We start from the raw sequence: 26,173 nt of genomic DNA on the forward strand, positions 1-26,173 counted from the left end.
AAGGATTGCCAGCTGGCCTTGGATACCCTGGTCTGGAGACCTCACAGTCCAGGGAAAGGCAGAGGCCTGGCCTGGGGGCTTGTGCCTCTTAGCCCAGTGTCCACAGGAGCTCCTGCACAATACCAAAGGAGCTGGACGAGAAGAGGCGCTTTGGGCTCTGTGTTTCTGCTCTGCAGGCTCCTTTGGCTCCCAGCAACCTCAGTCCTGCTCAGAATGCAGACGCGGTGGCACCAGTGAGAAAGGATAGGCTATGTGAGCCCTGTCCTGCCTGGCCTGACTTCGGGCTGTGCACTGCCTGCGCCCACCTTCTCCATGGGCCACAAGGTCGGCCGGCAGCCGCAGCAGCTGCCAAGATGAGTGGCCATGTGGCTGTGTCACTGGTGCAGCTCAGGCTCCCTGGGCTGGTGCTGGGAGAGGGCCGCTCCGTCTGCTCTCTCCCTGACACCAGAGCGCCACCCGCAGGAGGGCCTCTGTGTGTCCTGTGCACCTCCAGCTCCTTGCTTCCCAGCTCTGAGTTCCGGCCACTGGCCTGGTCGATTTCACCGGACATCCGCAAACTGTAGGGTGGCAAAGATCAACAAGTAGAAACCTAATAAAGGCTATGTTAAACCTTGTGCGTGTTGCAGGTGTGACGGCCCCAAGCTGTGGGTATCACCAGAGAGAACCCCAGGGCGCTTGGCATTGCGGCCTCCAGGGTGTGGGAGGAGGCAGTTCCCTGACCCTGGAGTGTGACCAGGCCAGACCATCCTTCCTGTTTGCAGACTGGGGGGGGGGGGGGCTTCTTGAGGGAGGAGCGGCTGCAGAGAGTGGAGGCAGGGGAGGGGTGCTGGACCAGGGGGCTAGGCTTAAGGATGGCCCCACTGTCTGCCGGCTGTATGAGCTGATGCCCCACTCAGACCCCTTTGGGCCCCGTTTTTTGGCCTGTCAGCTGCAGTTTTACGGGGTCACTTTAAAGGTGAGTGCCCAGCTGTACCAGGGCAGGGGCTTGCAGCCCTGGCCCAGTACAGTTGCCGGGGGCTGGCCTGCTCAGGAAAGGAAGTCACAGCCAACTTGGTGCTTGGGGACCCTGTCCCAAGCTTTCTGTACCTCTCTGAGGGGTGCCTCCTGGCTGTCGGAGGCCCCCTTGGGAAGAGGGGTGCCCTAGGGGACTCTTGGGCTGGGCCTGGTCCCTGCCATCTGGCCGGGTCCCTGCGGGGGTTGGGCTGCTTCCAGATCTGTTTTCATTTTCAATTCCTTTTATTGCTAAACCACCCTGGGCCGCAGAGAACAAACTGTTGTCCTCAGCTGACCTCGGAGTCCTCCGGGCCTCGGTTGTTTGCCGTTTGCTAATTTTAGCCTCTGATCATTTCTACCCGTATCTCCCCTCCCCTCAATGGGAGGTGCAGACCAAGAATAGCCTCGGAGAAGGGGGGGCTGTGGTGGTTGTGGCTGGTTCTCCCACAGTGATCCGATGGGTGAGGAGAGGGCCTTAGCATGTGGGGATCCCCTGCCCCCCTCTCTCTGAGGAGCCTACGCCGCGGGGAGGAGAAGAGGGGCTCTTCTCTGAGTTGGTTTCTACTTTTAGGCAGAAACCAGGACTTCCAGGAAAAATGTGTCCCTGCATGGCCCTGTCTAGCTCAGACTCCCGAGAGCCCCTTCCCTGGTCCCCCAGACCCCAGGACCCCAGGTGCAGAGGCTGAAGAGCCCGGACACGTGCAGCCTGGCATGGCTGAGCCATCCAGCCCTGGGGGTGAGTGCCGGGCCTGCGTGGGCCTGAGTTGGTGGACAGCAGTGGAGAGTGCAGGGCGTCAGGCCCAGACCTACGGGAAGGACCCCCAAACCATGGGTGGCCAGCAAGCTTTCGGAGGGAGAAGAGCTGTGAGTCAGGCCTGAGGCCTGGGGCTGCCCCCTGGCCCACTGCCGCACGTCACTCGGCACCTGCTGCAGGCTGCTCTCGTCTCCCCCTGCCCCTGCAGGGGCTCCCCGCCCCCCGTGTTTGTGGGCAGTCCCAGACACATGTAACCCCCGTGCTGCAGCCCTTTAAATGTGGCTGGTCTGCCAGTGTAACACCAAATAAGGGTGGCGCAAAGAATCTGAAGGCCCGATCCTCCTCCCCTTGAGGTTGGAGCCACTGCTGGAAGGTGAGGGGGCCACCTACTGCCCATGGTGGGAGCAAGAAGGCAGCCGGGAAGCAGCCCTGTCAGCGCCGAGTTCTGTGCCCACAGGTATTAGTGAAATCAAAACCAGCAGCAATTGAGAGTGCTGAGGCGGGCACACCGGGAGGCCAGGAGGAGGCCCTGCCGGTCACAGGGGCAGGTGTCCTCCACTCCCTGGAGGGGGTGGCAGGGCCTACACCGTCCCTCTGCTCCTGAAGAAAGGCTACCTGGGAGGCAGGGCTGGGCTGTCTTAAAGTCCTTCGAGGTAGCACACGCGGTAACACACAGTTGTACGGTAAACTTGTCCTCTGCGGCGCCCGGCCCTCTGTTCCCCGTGCCTGCGGCCAGGGCCGTGAGACTCCTCAGCGCTTGCCCGGGTCTTCTCCTTCCTGTCTCTCTGGAGCGGTCTTGGGGGCTCATCTTGATGTTCGGGCTTCCCTGATGGTGGTTGAGGACGTGTCACCCCCACCCCACCATGTGAGGATAGGAAACTTATGGTTAGGTCAGCGTTCCTCATCTCCGCCATCTCTGGTTGCAGGTGAGGCGTGTGTTACCTTTTCTTGAGAATTCACAGCTGCCTTTCTTTGGTTTTCCCAGTGCTGTTGTCACTTGTCCCGCACCCCGTGGCTGTGTGTGGTTGTACACAGTCTCCTGAGACCCCTCCCTTAGCATCCAGGCCTGTTTCCTTGGGCAGTGCCTCCTGCCCTTTGGTGGTGCTTGTTCCTGAGTGGCCTAGAAGGGGCGGGGTGGGGTGGGGTGGGGTGTTGAGGCTTGGACCTTTACCCAGGGTTGGGGTGTGGGTTTGCGTGGCGCTCCCTGGCTGTGCCCTGTGGACAGGGACCAGGCCTGCACACTTTCTCTGTGAGCAGCTCCTCTCCCATGTCTCCGAGTTGACTGGGGGCCCTCTGATTTGGGGCTGATCCTTACATTTTCCTGTGTTTTCCTTCTGTCATCCCAGTTTCCCATGAATTTTCTCAGTGCCCTTGTCTTGCCATCGGCACTGTCACCTCTGCCGGGGTGGTTGTGTCTTTACTCGGACTCAGGTTTGGGGCTGCTTTTCGTGAGCAGCATGCTCCGCTCGCTTCTGCTGAGCCAGCTTTGTCTCGGGATCTCAGCACTGCCCCTGGAAGCCTTCTTTCCCTGCTTGGCCCCTGCTTCCTCTGAGCGCCTTTTCTCGCGCACGGGTCTGCATCTCTGGTGGCCTGAGTCAGGGGCCCTCTCATTTGTTAGGTATCTGGAGACGCTACCCAAAGGGCCGAACACTGAGTGTGGAATGGGTGCAGTGGCTCCTGGGAGGACCTGCTGGGCCATTTTCTCCAGGCGTCTCTTCCGGGAGAATGGGGGTTGAGGGGTCCTGCGCATTCGAAGAGGGCTGGGATGGCAGCCTCCAGCTGTTCCCAAGGCCCTCTTCAGGAAGCTGCCCCTCCCTGAACCATGTCTGGGGTCCCAGTCAAGGCCCCCTCCCATGGTGACTGCTGGTCACCCTCTGATGTCCATCAGGTACAGGAATGACAGCCAGCTGTCAGGGAGGAGAGAGGTAGCTGTGGGTGTGTCTACCAGTAAAAGAAGCAGGGGCCCCCTCTGCCAGCCTCACTGTCTGCCCACCCACCAGAGGGTGCTGAGTGTCTGAGGGGCACATTGGGGAAAGAGTAATGAGCTTATTTTATTGCCCGCTCTGCTGCCTAATTTCCAGCTTCCGAATTAGAACTGTTCCTCCTTACGATGGGGCTGTGTCGCCATTGTAAGTAGGAAATGTCGCATGTCAGAGTGTACTAACGCCCTAACCTGCTGGGCACCACAGCTGGATCAGAAGTAGAGCAGCCAGGGCTTGAACCGGCACCCATTTGGGATGCTGGTACTATAGGCAACTGCTTTACCCACATGCCACAGTGCCGACCCCAGCTTGTCTTATGTTCCTCTTGGCTGTGGCAGTTTCTTATGTGTTCCTTGTTCTGCATGCTGGCAGTTTTGAGGATACTGTCCACACTTTGTCCCATGTTTTTCTCATGATTGGGTGGGGCTTTGGATCTTTAGGAAAAAGGATGACAGAGGTGAAGTGCTGTGCTTAGTACCACATGTCCGTGGAGCATGATATCCACACGACTTAGCCTGCTGTTCGTGTCGCTGTTTATGTCCCAGCCTCGGCCAGGGCCGGACCTCTGGGTCCCTTTGGTGTGACCCTCCCATTCTGTCTTGTGTCTGCTGCCCCACTTGCTGGCATTACAAGACACTTCAGGCTCCTTTTGTATTTTTCCTGCCCCAGCTGTGGAATCAGCCCGTTCTCCCAGAGCCCCTTTTCCTTTCATTGGAAAATGGGACTAGAACCTGAGATCTGGGTGCCAATGAATGACTCTGCTTCTTCAACATAGCAAAATGCATTTTGGTGTAGCTGGTGAAGCCACCACCTTATAGGCACCGGTTAGAGTCCCAGCTGCTCCACTTCTGATCCAGCTCCCTGCTGATGGCCTCAGAAAAGTAGCAGAGATGGCCCAACCGTTTGGGTCCTGCCACCCACATGGGGGACTTGGATGAAGTGTCTGGCTCCTGGATTCAGTCTGGCTCGGCCCTGGCCATTGCAGCATCTGCAGGTGAACCAGCGGATGGAAGACCCCCCCCCCCCCCCCCCCGAGAGAGAGAGACAGAGAGAAAGGTCTTCCTTTACTGTTGGTTCACCCTCCAATGGCCGCTGCGGCCAGTGTACCGCGCTGATCCAATGGCAGGAGCCAGGTGCTTCTCCTGGTCTCCCATGGGGTGCAAGGCCCAAGTATTTGGGCCATTCTCCACTGCACTCCCTGGCCACAGCAGAGAGCTGGCCTGGAAGAGGGGCAACTGGGACAGAATCCGGCGCCCCGACCGGGACTAGAACCCGGTGTGCCGGCGCCACAAGGCAGAGGAGGATTAGCCTATTGAACCGCAGTGCCGGCCTACCTCCCCCTCTTTCTGTAATTCTTTTTTTTTCTTTTCTTTTCTTTTTTTTTTCTTTTAAGATTTATTTATTGATTTGAAAGGCAGAAATAGAAGGAGGGAAAGAGAGAGAGAGAGAGAGAGAGAGAGAGAGAGATCTTCCATCTGCTGGTTTACTCCCCAAATGGCTACAACAGCTGGGGCTGGGCCAGGCTGAAGTCAGGAGCCAGGAGCTTCTTCCAGGTCTCTCGTGTGGGTGCAGGGACCCAAGGACATGGACCATCTTCTGTGGATTTCCCAGGCGCATAAGCAGGGAGCTGAATCCGAAGTGGAGCAGCCGGGACTCAAACTGGCACCTATATGGGATGCCTGCAATGCAGGCGGAGGCTTAACCTTCTACACTACAGTGCCAGCCCCAACTCTGACTTTCAGATAAATAAATAATAAAAAAATAAAAAATAAGATTTCTCCATCTGTGTCAATCAATAACTTCTTCCTTTTTATCACTGAGTAGCATTCCATTGTGTGATTCTCCACACTTTGCATATCTGTGCATCTGTAGAAACTGCTTTCTTCTGGATAAAGTTGCTGTAAGCATTTGTTTATAGGTTCTTGTGTGAACATAATTTTCAGTTTTGATTGCTGGGTAGTATACTAAGTCTCTGTGTAACTCATGAGAAACTGCCAAACTGTCTTCCAGAATCGCACACTGTTTAACATGCTCCAGTGGTGGAAGAGTGGCGAGCTGGCCAGCATTTGGAGTCATCAGGTTTTGGGTTTTTGCTGTTATTATATGTGTATGGTGGCCTCTGAGAGGCTTAATCTGCAGCTTGGGATGGCAGGTGACAGTGAGCGCTGTTACCCATATGGCTTTACCATCTGTCCATCTTCTTTGGTTGAGTGTTCAGATCTTTCGTTCATCTTTTTTTTTTTTTTTTTTTTTTTTTTTTTTTTTTTTTAAAGATTATTTAGTTGTGGCCAGTGCCGCAGCTCACTTGGCTAATTCTCTACCTGTGGCGCCAGCACCCCGGGTTGTAGTCATGGTTGGGGCGCTGGATTCTGTCCCTGTCGCTCCTCTTCCAGGCCAGCTCTCTGCTGTGGCCCAGGAAGGCAGTGGAGGATGGCCCAAGTCCTTGGGCCCTGCACCCACATGGGAGACCAGGAGGAAGCACCTGGCTCCTGGTTTTGGATTGGCGCAGGGCGCCGGCCGCAGCGGCCATTTGGGGGGTGAACCAATGGAAAAGGAAGACCTTTCTCTCTGTCTCTGTCTCTCTCACTGTCTAACTCTGCCTGTCCAAAAAAAAAAAAAAAAGATTATTTAGTTGAAAGGCGGAGTTACAGACAGAAGAAGAAGAGATAGAGATCTTTCATCCATTGGTTCACACCCCCCCTCCCCCAATGGCCACAACGACCAGGGCAGACCATGTTGAAGCCAGGAGCCAGGAGCTTCTTAGTCTGCCACATGAATACAGGGGCCCAAGCAGTTGGGCCATCTTCTGTTGCTTTCCCCAGGCAAGTTAGCAGGGAGCTGGACTGGAAGTAGAGCAGCCGGGACACAAACTAGTGCCCACATCGGATGCCAGCATTGCAGGCGACAGCTTTACCTGCTATGCCACAACACCAGCTCCCCTTGTTTATTTTTTAAGTCAGGTTTAAGTTGAGATTTATCAGTTCTTTATATAATCTGGATACAAGTTGCCATCCTTTTTTTTTTTTAATCAGCCACAGATAAAGAATTTTTTTATTATTATTTTTAAAGAGAAGGAGAAACACAGAAAAGGAGAGGCAGAGAGAGAGAGAGGTCCTCCATCTGCTGGTTCACTCTCCAGATGGCCACAATGCCTGGAGCTGTGCCAATCTGAGGCCAGGAGCCTCCTCCAGGTCTCACATGTGGGTGCAGGGGCCCAAGGACTTGGGCCATCTCTGCTGCTTTCCTAGGCCATAGCAGAGAGCTGGATTGAAAGGAGCAGCTGGGACTTGAACCGGCGCCCATATGGGATGCCAGCACTGCAGGCAGCGGCTTTACCTGTTATGCCACAGCGCCAGCTCCAGATGAAGAACATTTTAATCAAATAATTAAGACTGGCTCTTTAAGTGTGGCTTTCAAACTCCTGCTTCTGTTTTTCCTCAGTGTTGCAGAAAATCCTAGAGAAGGCTGGAGGCAAAGCCATCCCCGGGCTGCCGGCCGCTGTCAGCGCTCTGCGTGTGCAGCAGTCTCGTTGTGATGCCCAGAGCGAGACTGAGGACGAAAGCTCCTGATGTAGGGGAACTGCCAACTTCCGGCTGGCAGAGAAATGGGGTCGGGGCCTGGACATGCTCCTAACCCAGTGATGGGGCCCTCAGAACAGAGAAGAGGGGCTGGCGTCATGGCACAGCAGGTTAAGCAGCTGCCTGAAGCGCGGGCATCCATGTGAGTGCTGGTTGAAGTCTCAGCTGCTCTGTTCCCACCCAGCTCCCTGCCATGTGCCTTAGGCTCTGCCACACGTGGGAAACCTGGGTGGAGTTCCAGGCTCCTGGCTCTGGCCAAGCCCAGCCTCGACCATTGCTGCCATTTTGGGGAGCAAACAGAGTGGAAGATCTCTCTCTGCGGTTCAAATAAATACATCTTAAAATAGAACAGAGGAAATAAATGGGCACATTGGCTCCTTGGGTTCAGCTCACGGGGGTCCACTGATGGCGCTGATCAACGGAGCCTTTGCATGTGGCACTTCTGGGTGGGGGCAGGAACACCTGTCAGCGCATCCCTTCAGGAGCAGCCAGGGGTGGGAGAGACGGAGGAGTCCAGAGCCGTTGTCTGGGGTGGTTTACTGGCAGAAACCATCGGTATTTTATTGTTGCTGTTTTTAAAGGGACACTGGAAACGGAAATTTTCAAATGTGTTTTGTAACCCTGAGCATAAGGAGAGAAAACACCTTTGTGAAATTCCCGGCATGGGATCCTTTTGACATTTCCAGGCAGCGTACCAGGGCATGCAAGCAGTGGGCGGGCTGCGGGATTCCGAGGGAGCGGTCCCAGAGTGGGCGGGAGCTCGGGTGGGGTGTGTGTGTGTGTGTGTGTGTGTGAGAGAGAGAGAGAGAGAACGTTCCTGCACGCTTTCTGCTCACCCAAGGCAGTTCAGCTAAAAAATATCGAATACAGAAAGGATGGTCCCAGACAAATGGCGTCTTCCCCACGCCGGCCACTTCCTTCCTGCAGGAACAACTCGGGAGCGCAGCGTCTCGCGTGCACTTGTAGGTGGGCCTGGGACTGCTCAGAAGGGGCCCCCACCTGTGGCCCGGGAGAGCATGAGGGCTACTCCCTTGCCCAAGGAGTGTTGGGACTCCACCCCCGCCCAGGGTCCTGTGGGAGGGAGGCAGGGCACGGAACAGGGTTCCTGCATGGGAGGCTGTCCCAGCGTTTCCTCCCCTCCCTCGCCACCAGGCAGACCCCTGCAGTGCTCTTGAGGAAGCTGGGACACCCCAACCTTGGGGGCTCTGGGGGCCAGGAAGGGGGCAGTGTGCAGTGTGGCACCCAACCTTACCTTCCTGGCTGGCGGCCCCTGGGTCACTCCCTTCGGATCCTGTTCTCTCTCCAGGTGTGGACAGGAAGAAGCCTAGGTAACGATGGGGGGCCAGGCTTGCTGTGAGGAGGGAGGGAGGCGTGGACAAGCCAAGGGGCAGGCCTGTGACGGGGCAGGGGCTGGACTCTCCTGTCTACACAGCGGTGTGGAGGTCTTCAGGCCGGGGAGGATGGGCTGCTGCCTCCCTGCCAGGCAGCCTGCTCTCTGCAAGACATTTTCTGAACACAATGGGTTTCCCAAGTCTTGGGTGTAAATCGCTTGGATGGGGAGGCCAACCAATGGGAAGCATCTGGGGGGTCGGAGGCTGAGGCCCAGGAGTGTCTGCAGCAGAAGTCTCTGATGTTGTCCAGCTGGTTTAGAAAGGAGAGATCCTTGTCCAGCGTTTTTGTACTTTTTGTTTCAGCTCCCTTCAAAACCAAAGGCAAACGTTTTGCCCCATGGTCAGAATGACATACACACTTTTAATCTAATATGTTTCCTTTAGAAGGCCGGCTCTTAGAAGTAGCTTGCTTTGGTAGGTTCTCCTGCAAACCTCCTGACTTTCCTGGGAGACAGAGCCTGCTGCAGGGGTCGGCCCAGGGAGAGGTGCAGGGCAGGCCCAGTACCTGTGCCTCAGCTGAGCGCCACTGATTGCAGCAGCTCTCTAACAAGCCAGGCCTCTGGGAAGGGGCTGCCTGCTCCTGCTGCAGGAGACCTGGTGGCTGCTGAGGTCCCCAGGGGCGCCTCCTGCTGGGATGTCCCAGCCTGGGAAGGCCTACTGTGAAACTGCAGCCTGCGGTGGAAGAGGAGCTGCTGGCCCGCCCCTGGGACACTGCAGCCCCCCCCCCCCCCACCGTGCGGAGGGTGGGGTGCCTCATAGTATGGAGTGTGTCAGGCCTGACCCCAGTACCTGTGCCCGAGATGGGGAATTGACATCAATAGGTTTTCTGCACCCACCTTCTGTGGCGGGAGCAGCCTCAGCACTTCCTATTTTGTGGGCTGGAGGGGCTAACAGAATTCTTTCCTTGTAGGCCAGATCTAGCCTGGGAGGTCCAGCTCTAATGGGTGCATGACCTGGCTGTGGGTGGGAGTTAGGGGGACATTTGACGCCATATCTCTGAGATGGTTTCATACGAACAGCTTCCTGTCTCCTAGGGTTGGTGTGGAGTCAGGTGCACCGTCTATGGTACATGCCTGCAGCTGTCTCTGCTGTGGGTGGTGCCTGCCATGGGAGTGCCTGTAGCAGGGCTTGGTCCTTGCTGGCAGGGCCCACCCAGCAGGCTCTGGGGAAGAGGCCAGGGGGAGGAAATGGAGGCAGTGGGGGAGGGGAGACACAGGAAGAGGAAGTAGGGCACACTGGTTGCCAAAGGCTCTGCAGAGGGGCTCCTGCAGTTGCCAGGGTGCCTGCAGGAGAGGAGGCCTGCTGACCACTGTGCCTCCCAGGGGGCCTGGGATGGCCTAGGAATGTGGTTGCTTCTCTAGCAGGGGAAGGGAGGGGCAGCTGAGCTCTGCAAGGCTCCACAGGCCTCCCTGGTGCTGCCTGCCTGGTGCCCCCGAAACAGCACAAGAGGCTTTCCCATGCCGTGCCCTCCCGCTGTCCCCACATGTGCCCTGCCCGCCCTCTCCTTTGCTTGCTTTCTTTTTTCTTTTTCTTTTTTTTCTTTTTTGATCTGAGAACCCTTTCCCAGAAGTCTGCAGAACCGCTGGTCCCCACTCCTCAGCAGCTTGCAGACAGACAGACTCTCCTGCCTTGAACTTATGTCTGGGTAGGTGGATGGACTTGGCCGGCAGGCTGCCAGCACCTGGCCGTCCACCCAGTTTGTCTCTGGGTGCCCAGCTGACTATCAAATGGGTTTTGTGGCAGGAGGTGGCACTCAGGTGCTTGAAGGAGGCCTCCTGTTGGCACCTGCATAACTTCTCTGCTGAGTATTTGTCTTCAGTAGCCTTTTACGTCTGATGTCCGAATTGCCTGTCAAATCTGTGATCGGGAAACGCCCTCCAGAAGGATGATCTGAGTGAACCTGGGCTCTGGAGCCTGGGCCCCTGCCCCAGGACCTCTCCTGTGAGGGCTTGGCGATCTGTGCGTGCCAGCTCATGAAGAACTCCTTCTGCTTTCTTATGGTATTCTGGTACATGGGTGTTCCGGAATTATTTTGAAGGGGCCCCCGTGGAAGGACACTTGTTGGTTTTTGGCTTCTTTACAGGATAACCAGACACCCAGTCCCGTTTTGTAGGTGTGCAGCCGTGTCTGTGGGCAGGTTCAGTTGCTGGGTCAGAGGGTGTGTGCATTCATAATTTTGACAGGTATTGCCAAATTGCCCTAAAAAGTTTGCCGCAGTTTGTGTCCCCATCAACAAAGGATGACAGAGCGTGTTTCACTGGGGCCGCACCAATCTGATGGGGGAAAAGTGTTTCCATGGGGTTCCACTTGGCTTTACCTCCTGATGGGTGGGGCTGAGCATCTGTTCAGGCGTTTGAGAGCCAGTTGAATTTCATTTTTCATGTATTTTCATTTTTCTGTCCTCTTTCCATGGAGTGTTGATTTCTTTAATTTTGGTGAGCTGTGTCTGTATTGGAGATTAGTGTGATAGGTGCCGCAAACACAGGCTTTTTTTTTTTTTATCATTTATCTTTTTGAAAATTGATTTCCTATTATTTGAAAGATGGCCTCGTGAATCTTTTACCTTTGTTTATGATGACTCTATCCATAGAGAAGTATTTTATACTTTCATGTAATCAACTGTGTCCATCTTTTCTTTTATGGTTTCTGGACTTTCGAGTCATAGAATTTCTTTCCATTTCACCCTTTGGTCCATTTTAGAATTGATTCTGGTGTAAGGTGTGCAGCATGAATGGACCCTTCCTTCCACACGCTGCCTCTGTCCTAATGCACTTACTGAGACACACCCCTCGAGATGTACACAGTTGCCACCACCTGGTCTATTCTGGCTCGCCACTCTGCCCTGGTTGGTTAGCAGCTTACGCGACAGTGTGCTAAATGTTTAGTGGTCTCAGTCCCCCTCCATTGTCCTTTTGCAGAATTTTTCTGGCTATTTCTGTTTGCTTATTTTTCTGTGACCACATTTTAGGGTCAAGTTACCCTATTCCAAAACAAAGCAAAGTCCAAGTGACAGGAACACCTGCTTTGAACAGTGTCTTTGGATCCAGGGTAGATCTGTGGAGACAGACAGATTCCCTGGTTGAAGCATTGCCCGAGGCTGTGTGTGGTGACAGTCCTGTCAGCTCTTGCATGAGGGACAATGCACAGGAGCGTGTGAGCAGTGCCTCTGTGTGTCCACAGCCACAGTAGTAGCTACACAGCACCCTGGGCGGGGCGGGGACCCTGAGCTGCTCCTGGAAGATGAATGCTGCCTCTTGTGGGCCTTGGACCTGCAGCGGCTGTTTGTCCCTGTTCTGCCCCTGCTGCCTTGCTCATCCCCCCCCAGGGGCCCTGGCCACAGGTGATAACAGCTTATCTCCCCTACAGCAGGCACAGGCCTGGGCCCAGTTGTCTCCTGCTTAACCCGCACAGTAACCCAGAGTCCACTGAGATGAGGACCCCGGGGGGGGGGGGGGGGCGGGTAGCGCTGCATGGGGCTCCGGCAGCCCTGGCTGTGGCTTTGCCGTCACCTCCAGCCAGCTGAGTGGCTGCCCCTACCCTGCACTGCCTGTGCTCCTGGGCCTTGGTTTGTTCACTCGTTCAGTCGGCAGCTAAGAGCTTCCAGCCTGGACTCCCTGAGGCCCAGGTCATCTGTCAGCTCCTCCAGGGTTATCCAAGCGCTGGCTTTTGTAGTGAGCAGCAGAGCAGCCGGAGGGCCTCCCGAGGAGTGGGAGAGGTGCACTGGGCTGAGGGCCTGCATTTCCTCCCAAGCCAGCAGTTGATGGGCCCCAGTGTCTGGTGGAGCCTCCCAGGAGTGAAGAGCTTGGCACTGGAGGTTGGGAGCTGGAAATGGCTCCAAGCTGGTGCCTGCAGATGAAGGGTGTCTGCTGACAGCGGCAGCCTGCCCTGGTGGTGGACAGCCCAGGCCAGCGCTGTGGGCGGGAGCCCAGGGAAGCTGCTTCTCTCAGGAGTCTCCTGCACTGGCTCCGCCCCTCTGGGTCACCGCAGACACCCACGTGGATTCCCTGTGCCCACAGAGGCCTGCTCCTGTGATCCAGGACGCCCCATGAGCTGTGGATCCATTGGCCTTTCTTCCCCCCTCCCCCGCGGCCTCCCTTCTCCCTGCCACAGAGGGGAGGCCTGCCAGAGCAAAGGCCTTTGTCCCTGGCCTCTGCCGGAGCTCTGGCTCAGTGCTGGGCACTGGGGAGACAGAAATGGCGTCCCTCCCCCAGACACACACGCCGCCCACTGGGGTCAAAAACAAAAAGAACCGTGCTGGGGCTTGGCCAGGTGCTACTGGAACCAGTAGGGCCCTGCTCGCCTTGGGGGCGGGGTGGGAGGCGGGTCACGCAAGATAATTGGGACAGGAGGTAGAGCCGAGGGCAGTGCGCGCCCCAGTTCTGAGCCCCGGCTTCGAGCCTGCCGCATTTGCCTGTGGCTCCCGTGCAGGAGTAGGAGTGGGCTTGGGCCGGGGGCTTGGCGAGAGGCGCCCTTGCTCTGCCCTCCCGGTCAGCCTCTCGGAGGGAACACGCCGTCCCGCCCGGCCTGTGGCTTGGGCAAGAGGCGTGTATGGGACGCCGTGTTCCTTGATAAGATGAGGCAATCGCTGTCGGCCGCGCTGCGCGCTCGGCTGGGCGGCCGCCTCGCTGCGGCGCCAGGGAACATTTATGTAACCCGGCCCGTGTGCCCCGCGCGGCCCCGCCCCGCGCCGCTGCCGCCGCCACGCCCCGAACCATGGCTCTCCCCAGCGCCGCCCCGCTCCGGGCCCGCCCCCGCCGCCGCCGCCGGTTCGCGGCCGGGCACCCCAACCCCAGCCTGGCTCTTACTCCGCGCCCGCACAGTGGCTAGATCCTCTCACAGCTTCCCTCGCCTGCGCCGGCTTCTCACCTGGCCTGACCTCAACCCGCTTCCTCTCACAAAGTCTAAACCTCATCTTGCCGTGCGCCCCCCACCCCATGCACAAGTGCGCAGAGTCAAGGCCTTGACGCCCTTCCGGTCTCTGAGCGTGGGGGTCCGCTGGACCTGGAGCGGCCCGGGATGCACCGGAAGGCAGAGCTCCCCTCCAGGCCTGGAATTTCGGATCCTGGTTCCCATCCTCTGCTTCTGAGGGCCCTGTCGTATCTTTGTCTTCATGTCACGTGTCCAGGACGGTAGTCAGGACCTGAGCCCAGCAGGGATGCAGATTTTAGTGCCTTAGAGCGGAAGGTGGGCCCCCTGCCTGCCCTGGTGGCCCCCGCGCTTACTCAGCTCAGCCACGCCACCCTGAGGTCAGTGCCCAGAACAGCAGTTTCTAAGGTGAAGCTGGAGGAGGCACCTGCGGCCACCTGAGACCCTTTTAGTATCAAAAGTCCGACAATGGCATTCTTCGCCCGATTCTCCCAAAGAGTACATGGAGTATTCCAGATGCTGCACAATGTGTGTGCTTGGTTAGAGATTGCTTTCAGTTTTCATGCCTAATCCGGAAAGTATCTGGATATAAAGCCATGGGGCCGGTGCTGTGGTGCAGCAGGTTAATACCTTGGCCTGAAGCACCGGAATCCCTTACATGTGCCGGTTCTAGTCCCGGCTGCTCCTCTTCTGATCCAGCTCTCTGCTATGGCCTGGGAAAGTAGTAGAAGATGGCCCAAATCCTTGGGCCCCTGCAGCCATGTGGGAGACCCGGAACAGGCTTCTGGCTTTGGATTGGCACAGCTCCAGCCATTGCAGCCATTTGGGGAGTGAACCAGCAGATGGAAGATCTCTCTTTCTGTCTCTACCTCTCTCTGTAACTCTTTCAAATAAATAAAATAAATCTAAAAAAAAAAAAAAAGCCGAAGCTCTTTGGGCCCCTCTTGAAAGTAGGAGTGGGAGTGCCCTGGAGACCCCTGTTTTCTCTCAGTCCCCCACCCCCACTGCCCCCGTCAGCCTCCTGGGTGCTGCTCACATGTCCCCGCTCAGCGGCTGCCCCGCCAGCGCCAGGGCTGCTCCTTGCCAGCGCGAATCAGGACTTCTGTTTGTGCACCAGGTCGTTTGTCATTACCTCTCCTGAAATAGGCTGGTAGAAGCAAGCCTGGGTCAGGACTGTGTCCCCGGGGCCAGGCCTTGGGTACGTGCTCAGTGAGCTCATGGCACTGCTGTTGCCCAGGGAAGCCAGGGTGTGCTGGCTGAGGGGCGACTCAGGCTCTCCCCAGCTTCCTCACCCCCGGCTGCCTGGACCAGCTGCCCCCCCCCCCCCCCGAGGCCGCGCTTCTCCGGCCCCAGCATCACGAGATCCTTCCGTGGCGAGGCCCACCTCACCTGTTTCCCATGGTTGCAAGCAGGACTCCAAAGAGGACAACCCCAGCAAGGATGCGGGGCTGCTGGGGAGCGAGGGGGCTCTCAGTTTGGGATGCATCGCCATCCTTCCCCGGGGCCCAGTGGACTGGGATGCTGAGAGCCGGTGTTTCAGGAGTGGATGTGTGGGACATGCTCAGGGCTAGGGCTGCTTGTGGACAGCCCCGTGGAACCACCGTGTGGGCCCCACGGTGAGGATGAGGCAGTGCACGCCTCTCCTGTGGCTGCTGTAACACAGGACCACGTGCTGGGGGCTCTGGAAACCAGAAGTCCAAAACCAAGGTGTTGGCAAAGTTCATTCCCCGGGGCCTCCAAGGAGCATGCAGCCCTTGCTTCTCTCTTGACCTCTGCCGCCAGCAACCCTTGGTGTTCCTTGGCTTGTGCTGCAGCCAGTCGCTGCGTCCATCCTCACATGGCCTCGTCTCTCTGTGTCCTCTTCTGAGGGTACTTGCTGTCTCTGCTCAAGCCCCTTACCTTAGTTACACTGGGAAGAGCCTGGCTACTTCCAAGTAGGGTCGCCCTCACAGGTTAGGGCTTACCTCTGTAGGGACCACATTCACCTCCATCCGTACGTGGAGGAGCCGGGGTCTGAGCCTCACCTGTGTGAGGACACAGGCATCCTGGAGCCGTCTAAGCTTTTACTCACTGATGTGATCTTGAGTCTCCAAGAGTGGAATCACCATGGGACAGTTTCCAAGCTTTTCTGTTGACGAGATTTTATTTTTCTTGGAACTAACTAGCAGTTTCTTCAATACTAAAGTTTCTTTGAGCATGATTTGGGATATATTAAGCTAGATAGAGGATTATATTTAAATAGACCTTTTTCTTGCCATTAAAGAAACTAGGTGATTTTTTTAAGAATCATAACACAGAAGAGCTTACAACCTGAAGCACCCTTCCCTTCCCCAGTCCACCCCACCCGCCAGCACTTCGCGCTCTGATTTTCGTTGTCTTGGTAGTTACTGCTATAAGTGAACTGTGTGATTGCGTTGCTGTGTGTTAGAGTTAGGTAGTCTCTGTTTGTATCAGTTCACCGTTCCTCCCACCTCTTCCCTCATTGGTGGATGTGTTCTTACTCTGATTCTGTTGTTGATCATCCTTGTAACTCTCACCCTCTATCACTCACTTGGACTTTCTCTGTACGCTGTGTAAGCATCTTTGTTCCTTTGCATAAATGCACCGTGTCTGCTGGGCTATGGGTCGGTTGTAGATGTTTGGTCTCTCAGATTGATCCTGCACACTGACAGCAAGTGCTGGGGTTTATGTGACCATGACTATAGCTTGTCTGGCTGCCAAGGCTTGTGCTAGGATTACATTTCTTTCTGCCATCTCATGGGGTTGTTATGAAGGATAAATAATAGAACAGCACTTGGCTCATTTCACCCGTTGCTCATAATCATGTGGCATTTAGTTTACTTCTAATTTGGACTAAGTTTCTTCTGTTTTTCCTGGAGTTTCTCACTGCCTCTCTTTTTTCTTGAAAACAAAGAATAGCCGTGCATCTTCTCTGCGTTGAGGAGTTCACTCAGCGTCTTGGTTGTACTCTTTGGCACCCAGAGCTCACTTTCTTCCTGACACTGCCCCCCTGTGAGCACTGGTGTTTTGCTCCCATGGTCTCTCAGGCCACTGTGTCACTGTTCACTTGTCCCTGGCGTCAGGTTTCTTCTCGTTTTGCTGGAGTATGGAAATTATGCACGCAGAAGGCTCTGTCCTGTCTCCAGGCATCCCGTGTGCCCTAGGAGAGGCCTGCCATCTGTCCCAGCCTTGTTCCCTCACGCTCACTCTGGTGTTTGTTTCTCCTTTCCCTCTCTGTTAAGTTTTGGGAGGCCGGCGCTGTGGCGTAGCTGGTAAAGCTGCTGCCTGCAGTGCCGGCATCCCATATGGGCACCGGTTCGAGTCCCAGCTGCTCCTTTTCTGATCCAGCTCTCCGCTGTGGCCTGGGAAAGTAGAGGATGGCCCAAGTGCTTGGGCCCCTGCACCCGCATGAGAGACACAGAAGTTGTTCGCGGCTCCTGGCTTCAGATTGGCCCAGCTCTGGTTGTCCCAGCCATTTGGGGAGTGAACCGGTAGAAGACCTCTCTCTCTCTCTCTCTGCCTCTCTGCCTCTCTGCCTCTCTGCCTCTCTGTAACACTGCCTTTCAAATAAATAAATAAATCTTTAAAAAAAAGTTTTGGGACCTCCTGTTTCTCCTGGAGTTCTGACACTGCAGAATTGGAGACAAGGGCCTTCACTCACTCACCCTGCCGGCTCCCACGCCACCTCTTCCCTTGTCGGTCTCCCCTCTTCTCTTTCACTGACAGATGCTGGCCTTTTATTTCTTTTGTAATGTCCTCTCTTCTGTTTTTTCCTATTTTTTTTTTTTTTTGACAGGCAGAGTGGACAGTGAGAGATAGAGAGAGAGACAGAGAGAAAGGTCTTCCTTTGCCATTGGTTCACCCTCCAATGGCCGCCACGGCCAGTGCACTGCGGCCAGCGCACCGCGCTGATCCGATGGCAGGAGCCAGGTACTTATGCTGATCTCCCATGGGGTGCAGGGCCCAAGCACTTGGGCCATCCTCCACTGCACTCCCTGGCCACAGCAGAGAGCTGGCCTGGAAGAGAGGCAACCGGGACAGAATCCGGCGCCCCGACCAGGACTAGAACCCGGTGTGCCAGCGCCGCAAGGTGGAGGATTAGCCTAGTGAGCCGCGGCGCCGGCCCCCTATTTTCTTAATAGATGCTCCTATTAGATGTTGAATTCCCTGGACTGGTTCCTTGTGACTGTCCAAAGGGTTTGGAAAATGGTGGCGGCTAGTTGGTTTTGAATCCCCTCCCCAGCACCCTTCTCTGCAAACATAGATCCAGTGGGGGGAGCGAGTACAGCTCCGTGTGGCCCTTGGCCTTGGAGGTCCAAGGAGATGGGACATGGTGGCATTCACATAGTTTCTAGAACTGTTTTTGGTTCTGTTTTTCTGGGATATTTCCTGGAGTGTGTTTCTAGCTTTTTAGTGGAATTTTTGTTGGGGCAACAGGATTTTCAGTTTCCAAATGCTATTTTTTTTGTTCCCTGAACTTCCTTTTTAATGGTATCCTGTTTGCTTTATACATCAAATTTTGTCTGAGATCCCTCTGAGAATACTGATTAGCACTTTACGTTAGCATTTCCTGCCTTCACTCCTTTTCCTCTGGAGTTGGTGGTTTTGTTGCTCTTGGCTTTTCCCTTTCGTGCTGCGAATTTTCAGTGGCTGGCTGGCCATCCCTGAGCCATCCGTCCATGTTTAAAGTGGGTGGGTGGTGTGGGTCTGCTCTACCGGGCATAGGTCGGCCCCATTTAAGGATCTGAACACCCTGCTCTAGCCTGTGTGCAGTAAGGGGGGACAGGTAGCCGTGTGGCTGTCCCCAGTGCCCACTGGCTGTGTTATGGGGTGCCAGAGCCCCCCACTAGTTCTCCTTGAGCAGTTGGTGTTGCTTTTGTAGTTCACAGTTTGCCTGGGTAAATGCTGCCCTGTCGGTGCCCTGGGTAAGGGATGGGAGGAGGGGTGGGATCTGAGCCCACCTTCACCACCGCCCGCCTGCCTGCCTGTGTTCTGCTTCCCCCACCTGCATGCACCCCTACACAGACTGCTCCAGGCCACTGCCTTTGTCAGCCACCGTGCTCCCACCCACGACCTCCTGTGCTGGCTTCCACTTTCAGGCCACGCAGGCCCTTGGGCAAGAGGGAGCAGCAGACTCGGGTCCTGGAAATGGCCCAGTCTGATGCCCTCGGGCTGCAGACAAGACAGGGTCAGGGCAGTGGCTGGCGCTGGAGTTTGGGAATTGTCCTCCTGTCCTGTAAGGACTCCAGGGTCTGTGTGTGGGTGTCGATCCTGGACGGGAGCCTGCAACCCCCCGGCTGGGGATAGCTGAGCCTGCACTGGTGTTGGGTGTACTTCCTGGGGTCTACTGGGACCTCAGGCCCTGAGCGCTGCCCACCGCAATGGCCACCAGTGCTTCAGCACCCGAAATCACTGTCTGCTTCCACCCCAGGTGTGTGTGCGCGCGCAGGCATGTGGGTGTGGGTGTGTGTGCGCGCGCGGGTGTGTGTGCGCGTGCGCGGACTGCTTTGTCACGGAGCTGGCCCCTGCGAAGTGACACTGACCCTGTGCCCCTGTCGCCCACAGGTGAGCGGCCCTTCGCCTGCAGCTGGCAGGACTGCAACAAGAAGTTTGCGCGCTCGGACGAGCTGGCGCGGCACTATCGCACGCACACCGGCGAGAAGAAGTTCAGCTGCCCCATCTGCGAGAAGCGCTTCATGCGCAGCGACCACCTGACGAAGCACGCGCGCCGCCACGCCAACTTCCACCCGGGCATGCTGCAGCGGCGCGGCGGGGGCTCGCGGACCGGCTCGCTGAGCGACTACAGCCGCTCGGACGCCAGCAGCCCCACCATCAGCCCGGCCAGCTCGCCGTGAGCACGCCGGCCCCGTCCTGTCCTTTTGTAATGAGAACGAAGCCGCGAACTTAGGAAAAGTCCACGAGAAAACACTTTTCTTCACCTCAGGTGTCAAAGTCAGTTTGTTTGTTTGTTTGTTTTTTTTTTTTTAAGAAAAAAAAAAAAAACCACAACGAAAAATTTCCAAAAATACCATTCACAAATTGCACAACAGACGTACCCATGAAGTTGAGATTCAGTGGTGTTGAACCCCCTTTCTCAGGGATGGACGCGTTCTGTGAGGTCAGTGAGGACACCCCTTCCTGGCGCCTTACTCTGTACATAGATTTGCACTCTGGAGTTTTCTGTTAGGTTCGGGAACACGCTGGGGACAGCGCGGGCTGACCAGTGCAGGCGGAGTCCGCCAGGGCCCGGGCACATGCCGTCATGGACGTTTGTACTTCTCCCACAGATTCCCAAGCGACCAGGCCCCTGCCCCTGCCCTGCCTCGCCCCTCAGGCGTGGTCGGTGAGGGATGCACCGCCTCAGAGGGATGCCTTAAGCCAGGACAGGCCAGAGGAGCACTCCACCAGGAGGAGCCATGGAGGGAGCCTCGCCCGCCGGCCCCACCTCCAGGAGCCCTTGCCTGGGGCACCTGGGAGAACCAGAATCAGAGCCTGAGTGGGCACAGCATTGCACCATCTGACCTGGCAGGAGACAGCGGCTGGGCCCCGCCTGCCCAGGACCCCGACCTCTGTGTCCCTGCAGAAGGCACGTGGGGACCCTGTGTTGTGTGGCAAACAGAGGCTGGGGACCGTGGTCGTCTGCACAAGTGTCAGGAAGTGCAGTGGGTCCATCCAGCCCCCGCGGCTGTCCCCCAGGCACTTCTGTGGGCGAGGCCGGCAGGCCAGCTTGTCAGAGGGTCTGCGTGGTGGTGGGCAGTGTGGGGACTCTGCAGAGTCCACCCTGTACTGACAGATCAGAGCACTGGGACTTGGAAGTTGGCAGGAGTGTGGCCGACGTTGTGGGAAGCGCTGCTGGAGAACGTGCTGTTGCTTCCCACCGCCCCGGGAGCGCCGAGGACTGTGGGAAACGCTCTCAGACCCTCTGTGTCCCCAGCGCAGACTCATCAAGTCTCCAGCTTCTCCTGGCCCCCTCCTGCGGGGCCCAGGCCACAGCAGCCTGCAGTGCCCTGTCGCCAGCCTGCTCCTGGGAGGAGACGAGGACCACAGAGCTGTGACTTGCGCTGGGTTGAGGTTTGAGGCCCAGGCTGGGACAGTCTGGCCGTGTCCAAGTGAGCTCCTTCGCCGGGCCCTCGAATGACCACTCCCCATCCCTGTGGCCCAGGGTCTTCCTTCCCTTCTCCTGGAAAGCCGGGGCCTGTAATCACAGGGCCCCAGGACAGTGTGTATGTATGTATGTGTGTGTGCCCGCGTGTGTGTGCACACGTGGGGAAGCAGTGGGGGCGGCTTGGGGTATCTTGCAGAGACCTCTCCTTGTTTTGATGAGGAGCTGCCCTTGGGGTCTCAGAGGGCCATAGGTGGGCTTCCCGGGCCCAGAGTGCCTTGGTTGTGGCCATACTGCTTCCACTCCGGCCCTCCCATGACATGGGGTGCAGCACAGAGAGACCCCAAAGGCCCCAGGTCCCCTGCAGCCCCTGGCTGCTGTTTTCTGTTTTAGGGTGACTTCAGAGTAGATGGGCACCCTGTGTGCACAGCCACTGCGTGGGGACAGCCCAGTGTGCCGTCTGTGACATCTGGGCACCCAGCGCTAACTCCACTGTGCGTCAGCTAGATTTGGCTAGTGTTGTGGAAGCAGCTTATCAGTAGCATTATTATGGGTACTGAGCTGGTGGGTAGTGTTGTTCCTGCTGTGGGTGGGGGCTGGGGGTGGTGATGCATTGACCCTGCCCTGGCCAGATGCAGAGCTGCCCTGCCCCCACCGCCGTGCTTGTTGCACGGGTCTGGGGGACAGGGTGGAACATGTGGTGGGGTCTTGACCGAAGAGAGCCCTGGGTACTTGGGGTGCAGAGATCTTTGTACCCAGTTCCAAAGTGAGGTCCCTCCCAAAGCTGTTTCTGCATGAGGTAGAGAGAGCCACACTCTACATTTCACGTCTCAGGAATTCACATTCCAGGTTCAGGAATTTTATTCCAAAGTCCTTTGGTGCCCTCACCGTCCACGGTTCTGAAGGCAGGGAGAGGGGCAGGCAGAGCGCCCTGGGGCCGAGGGGAGGAGGTCGCCACATCACCGTGGGCGGTTTTTGAACTCCACATCTGTCTGCACATGGGAAGGGAGAAAAAGGACTCCAAACCCAGTCATCTTGGAATAAAAAAAAAAAAAAAAAGCTGGTTTGTTTTAGAGCGGGGTGGGGGGTGGGGGAGGGAGAGTGGGCGTTGGCTGTTTCCAAAGAGAGCACTTAATTTAATTTTTCCTCTAAATGACCCAGGGCTGTTCCGTCTGATAGATGGAAGGGTAACATTGCCTTAAAACAGAAATATGCAGGCGCTGGCTATTTTTGGCAAATGAACCTCTTCACTCCCAAAGTGGTTCTGGTTAGTGGCAGGGTGTGGTCCTGCAGCCTTGGGCCTAGCCTGGGAAACGGGGCGGGGGGGGGGGGGCAGGGCACCACCACCGGGGTGTTCTCACCAACCCCCCCATTGGGACCCTCCTACATCATCTGGGGCGCAAATTCATCTCACTTGACGGGGTGGGGGGGACCCATGAGTCTCAGGCTCAGCTCAGCAAGTTCCCGTCTCATCCCTTCTGGGATGTGGAATGTCTTCCCAGCCTGGGTCCCTCGCAGGGTCTTTGGTTTCTGTGGTTTATGGCCATGCTTGCCAGTTTCGATGGGATTAAGGAAGCCATAGGGTTCTTCTAAATAATAATGCAAATGCAAATGCAAACCTTTATTTTGGGGGCAGACTTCAGTTCTAGAGGCCACAGGAGCAGAGGTCTGGAAGCGAAGAGAGAACCCCTATCAATAGGCCTAAAAGTGACTCTGGACCCAGCCACTGGGGCCAGGGTTCAGCTCATGTCTCAAACGAAAAAACCGTTTTTGCATCAGCCATATCAGGGGGACGGCTGTCAGCCCCCAGATGCCTACTGAATCCTACAGCCATACCGAAAAATGCAGCTGGACACAGCCCTTCCCCCAGGGCCCTGGAGTCCTCTGCTGCTGGGTGCTACGCTGGGATGGAGTGCAGGCCTGGAGGTGCCCTACTGCATCCTGCCGCAGCTCCCTCCCCATGGCACTGGAGGTACGAGAGCCCCCGCCCCGCCCCCTAGTTCCCGACATTATTCTGAGGCTATGCATCGGGGCAGGTGCAGGATTCGCCAAGGTGCAGCCTCTCGGTGCAAACATCCACACGCTGGCGGCCCAGGACCTCGCTCAGACCAGGGAAGGGTGATTCAGAGATGGGTGCGGGCAGAGCCGTCCCAGATGGGTGGCCCCCGGCCCAGCCCAGTGGGTTCAGGAGCCCTGGCCTCTTTCTTGCCAGAGGGTTGTAGGCTCCAGGATCTCGGCAGGCAGCGTGCGTGCCAGCCAGCGGAAGGCTCCCACAGGCGTGGCTGTGTTTACAAGGCTACCTGACCATTTTGACTTCTGACAGTGATTTATTTATTAAAAAAAATTTTTTTTTTGGAAACCCATTTAGAAAAGGTCATTCATCAAAGACACAGTGCTGGAAGGCTCGAAGGGGTTTCATGTGTTGGTCACTTCACAGCCAGGGAGAAAGGCTTTGCAGGTCACGCACGGCTTTTGCCATCCGAAGTTTTCCTGTGTGAATTTTGGTGACCATTTTTTCCAAAGCTAAAATCGAGATGTGAAATCAGGTTGGCCCCCCCGGGAGAAGAGCCGGGGCCTGTGCCTGATTCTCCTGATTCTGAGGCTTTGAGTGTTTGCCCTAGACACATGCCAGAGAAGTCTGCCCCAGAATCTGGAAGCACAGTCCAGCGTATACTGACATGCTGGCCTTCCTGCTGCCCATTGTCAGTCAGAAAAGTGAGTTTGGCAGCAAGTGGGGACCCCCATGTCCCGAAGGAAGAGGGGCCACACTCAGTTTCTGCTGGCCCCTGTCGAGATCCGGGCCTGGCCCTGCTCAGCTCTCCCTTCTTTAGCTTTAAGACTTGGTTTTATTTAAGAATAAACAGGATGAGAGAGAAGTAGTGTCCCCTGCTCCCCTGCCACCCACGTCACACATTCCGGAGGGGGGGGGTTGGGCACAGGAAGTGGGGGATGGGGGCTGGAGGTTGATGGCTGCTTGCAGGCTCATTTGAAGCCAAGGGTGTGAGCCAAACGCCTTCGAGGCCGCCACGTCCATCCTCTGCGGAGCTGACTGTACTCGGCGGATCCCTCCCCAGGCTGCCTGAGAGGAGCGAGGGCCACGTCCCAGCGGGACATTGGTCCTAGCGTCCATGCTTGTATCAGAGTGCCTGCCTCTGGGTGAGTGAGTGGGGGACTTGCTCCCTACCCTCACCCTGGAAAAGCCGGCCTGGTGCTGAGTACTGGGGACCCCAGCATCACACGGGGCTCCTCACTGGGAGACTATGCATTGTCAGGTTTGGGGCTGGCTGTGTGGCTCCTTGGGGACCTGGAATTGCGTGTGTGGGTGTATTGGATACATTGATCCCCAGGCCTCACTGGCGACCCCTTCTCATCCCAAACCATGGTGGAGCGTCTCTGGAATCGTTTGCCAGCATCCCAAGGCAGAACGCAAGGGTCCAAGACCATTTCCATCGAGCTCACATTTCCTTTCCTGCAGGAACTTCTCCCCCCCCCCCCCCCCAGCACCCACCACACTTCCGAAGGCCACGTCTCGTCTTTCCTGGATCACTACAGTGAAGTATTACAGTGTACAGTTCCCAATCTGGCCTTGGCTTGCTCGGATAAAACTTTGTATGTATTTTGTATGGCATAGATTCTATATTGTAATGATGTCCTATGCAAAAAGGAAAAAAAATTAACGAAATTGTAAATTTTATTGTTTTAATGTGTATGCATGTTTAGTGACGTTTCCATTTTGAAATAAAATTTATGATTCATTATTTTATCGGCCAGCACGGCTTTCCTGGAAGGGCACGTCTGGCACTGGGAGGGGAAGGGAAACCCAGTGGCTGTGATCACCAAGGTGCACAAAGCCTTGGAGCCCCACAGGCCTTGCAGAAGCCCCCTGGCTGTCTTCCGCTGGAGCAGGGAGGGAGGGTTCTTTGCAGCTCACTGCGTCCCCACCCCTCCATCCATTCCCCAGAGCAAAGGTAGTGAAATCGGAGAAGACCCCCTAAAATTCACACTGAAATGTGGCCCCTTAAAGTTCCCTAGAAATGCTATCTGGGGTGCCACGTGTACTACCGGGATTTGGGGTGCCATACGATTTCACCACGGGCTTATTACTAAATCCCCGATATTAATAAGCCCAAGAGGGTTCTTGCCTAATATTTAGAGAAGAATTCTAAGTACCGGCACAGATAAATGAGGCAGCATGAGACATTTTAAGCTTTTATTTAGTGCAAGACTTATCTAGGAAAGTGAAGGCTTTAGTTCAGGTAGGAGAGAGGGGAAAGGCTGGGAGCTGGAGTAGCGTCCACACCACTCGGAGAGCAGGCCAGAGCCACGTGCAGCGAGCACCTCCAGCTGCTGTCCACCGCTTATCACCGGCAGCACCGCAGAGGCGGAGAGCGACACTCCCTGCCTTTTTATTGATTTTCCACAGGGGAGTGGCTTGTGGCCAGATGGGCGCTCAGGTATGGTCAGGTAGAGCCTGATGTCACATGGGGGCGTGGTGGGGTATCAGGTAGAATGTAAGGTCACACAGAGGCATGGTGAAGATATCAGGTAGGGCGTGAAGTCACGTAGGGGCGTGGCAAAGGCGTGGTCTTCCGGCTCACAAATCTAACCAATTTTAGCCTGTATGCCTGCCTGCTTCAGTAGGTGGTGGCCTTTTGCCTTGAAAGGCGCAGAGCCTTGCTCTAATGTTCACCCCCGCCCCCCAACACCACAGTCTCCCCACTCTGGGCAGCAGCCACATCTCTCAATCCCTCCCCCCTCTGCCCAGAATCTCGAAGCACCTGTTTCCAGCCGTGGTGGTTCTTGCAGTGGACTGTGGGCACTGACCCCAAAATGCCCTGCCACCGAGGCTGGGGGGATCTGGGGCAGTAGGTGTGCCTTGATAACCAGGGCCCGGAGTTCCCACGCGTCCACAGCAGAGACAGCGGGGAGCCCATAGCTGCCGGGGGAGGGGGCAGCACTGCAGGTGCAGCCGCGTGCTCAGCCCCCAGCCGGGGTAGATCCAGCACTGCGCTGTTCTTAGCACCAGCACCTGTGGTTTATGGGGTGAGGGAAGGCGGTGGAGAAACTGAAAACACTGGTAACGCCCGAAGGCAGTGCGGCTGATCAAAGATGATTTTTGCTGGAGCCGCCTGACCGCGGCAGGCACATCCTGATGGATGTTTGTTTTCTGTGTCGTCTAGGAGGAGCAGTCATAGAAACAAGCTCAACAAGTGGAAGCAAAAGGCGTTGGTGCCACGACAGTGGGAGCCCTGCCTCGCTGGCCAGCCCACTCACTGCCCTGCGTCCTTATCTCAGGAACTTCCCGTCGCGCAGCTACAGGATGGATCGGCTGCCATAAATAGTTCTGTGTCAGGAGGATCCCAGATGCTTTAAAAATAGTGACACAGGAAAAAAACCTGCCCGTGACGACGTCACTGCTGAGCCTGGAGAGAAGTTAGAGTTCCTGCAGGGATGGAAGTGGCGGGGGGAGGCCCCCACATCAGACCTGAGGGTCTCCTGAGGCTGGG

The 26,173-nt window shown here is 56.4% G+C and overlaps 1 protein-coding gene across 1 annotated transcript in view; it reads left to right on the forward strand.

Annotated features, from left to right (window-relative positions):
• The window catches only part of KLF13 (KLF transcription factor 13), a 45,596-nt gene extending 21,172 nt beyond the window's left edge, over positions 1-24,424 (forward strand). Inside the window, exon 2 of the mRNA XM_051822252.3 lies at positions 19,130-24,424. Within this exon, the coding sequence (XP_051678212.3) occupies positions 19,130-19,419 (290 nt within the window). The 3' untranslated portion in view covers positions 19,420-24,424. The remainder of the gene's footprint in view (positions 1-19,129) is intronic.
• Positions 24,425-26,173: the final 1,749 nt, after the last annotated feature.

The sequence above is a fragment of the Oryctolagus cuniculus genome, chromosome 12, assembly GCF_051225735.1.
Source record: "Oryctolagus cuniculus isolate XC-2025 breed Fujian yellow rabbit chromosome 12, ASM5122573v1, whole genome shotgun sequence".
In the NCBI taxonomy this organism is placed as follows: Eukaryota; Metazoa; Chordata; class Mammalia; order Lagomorpha; family Leporidae; genus Oryctolagus; species Oryctolagus cuniculus.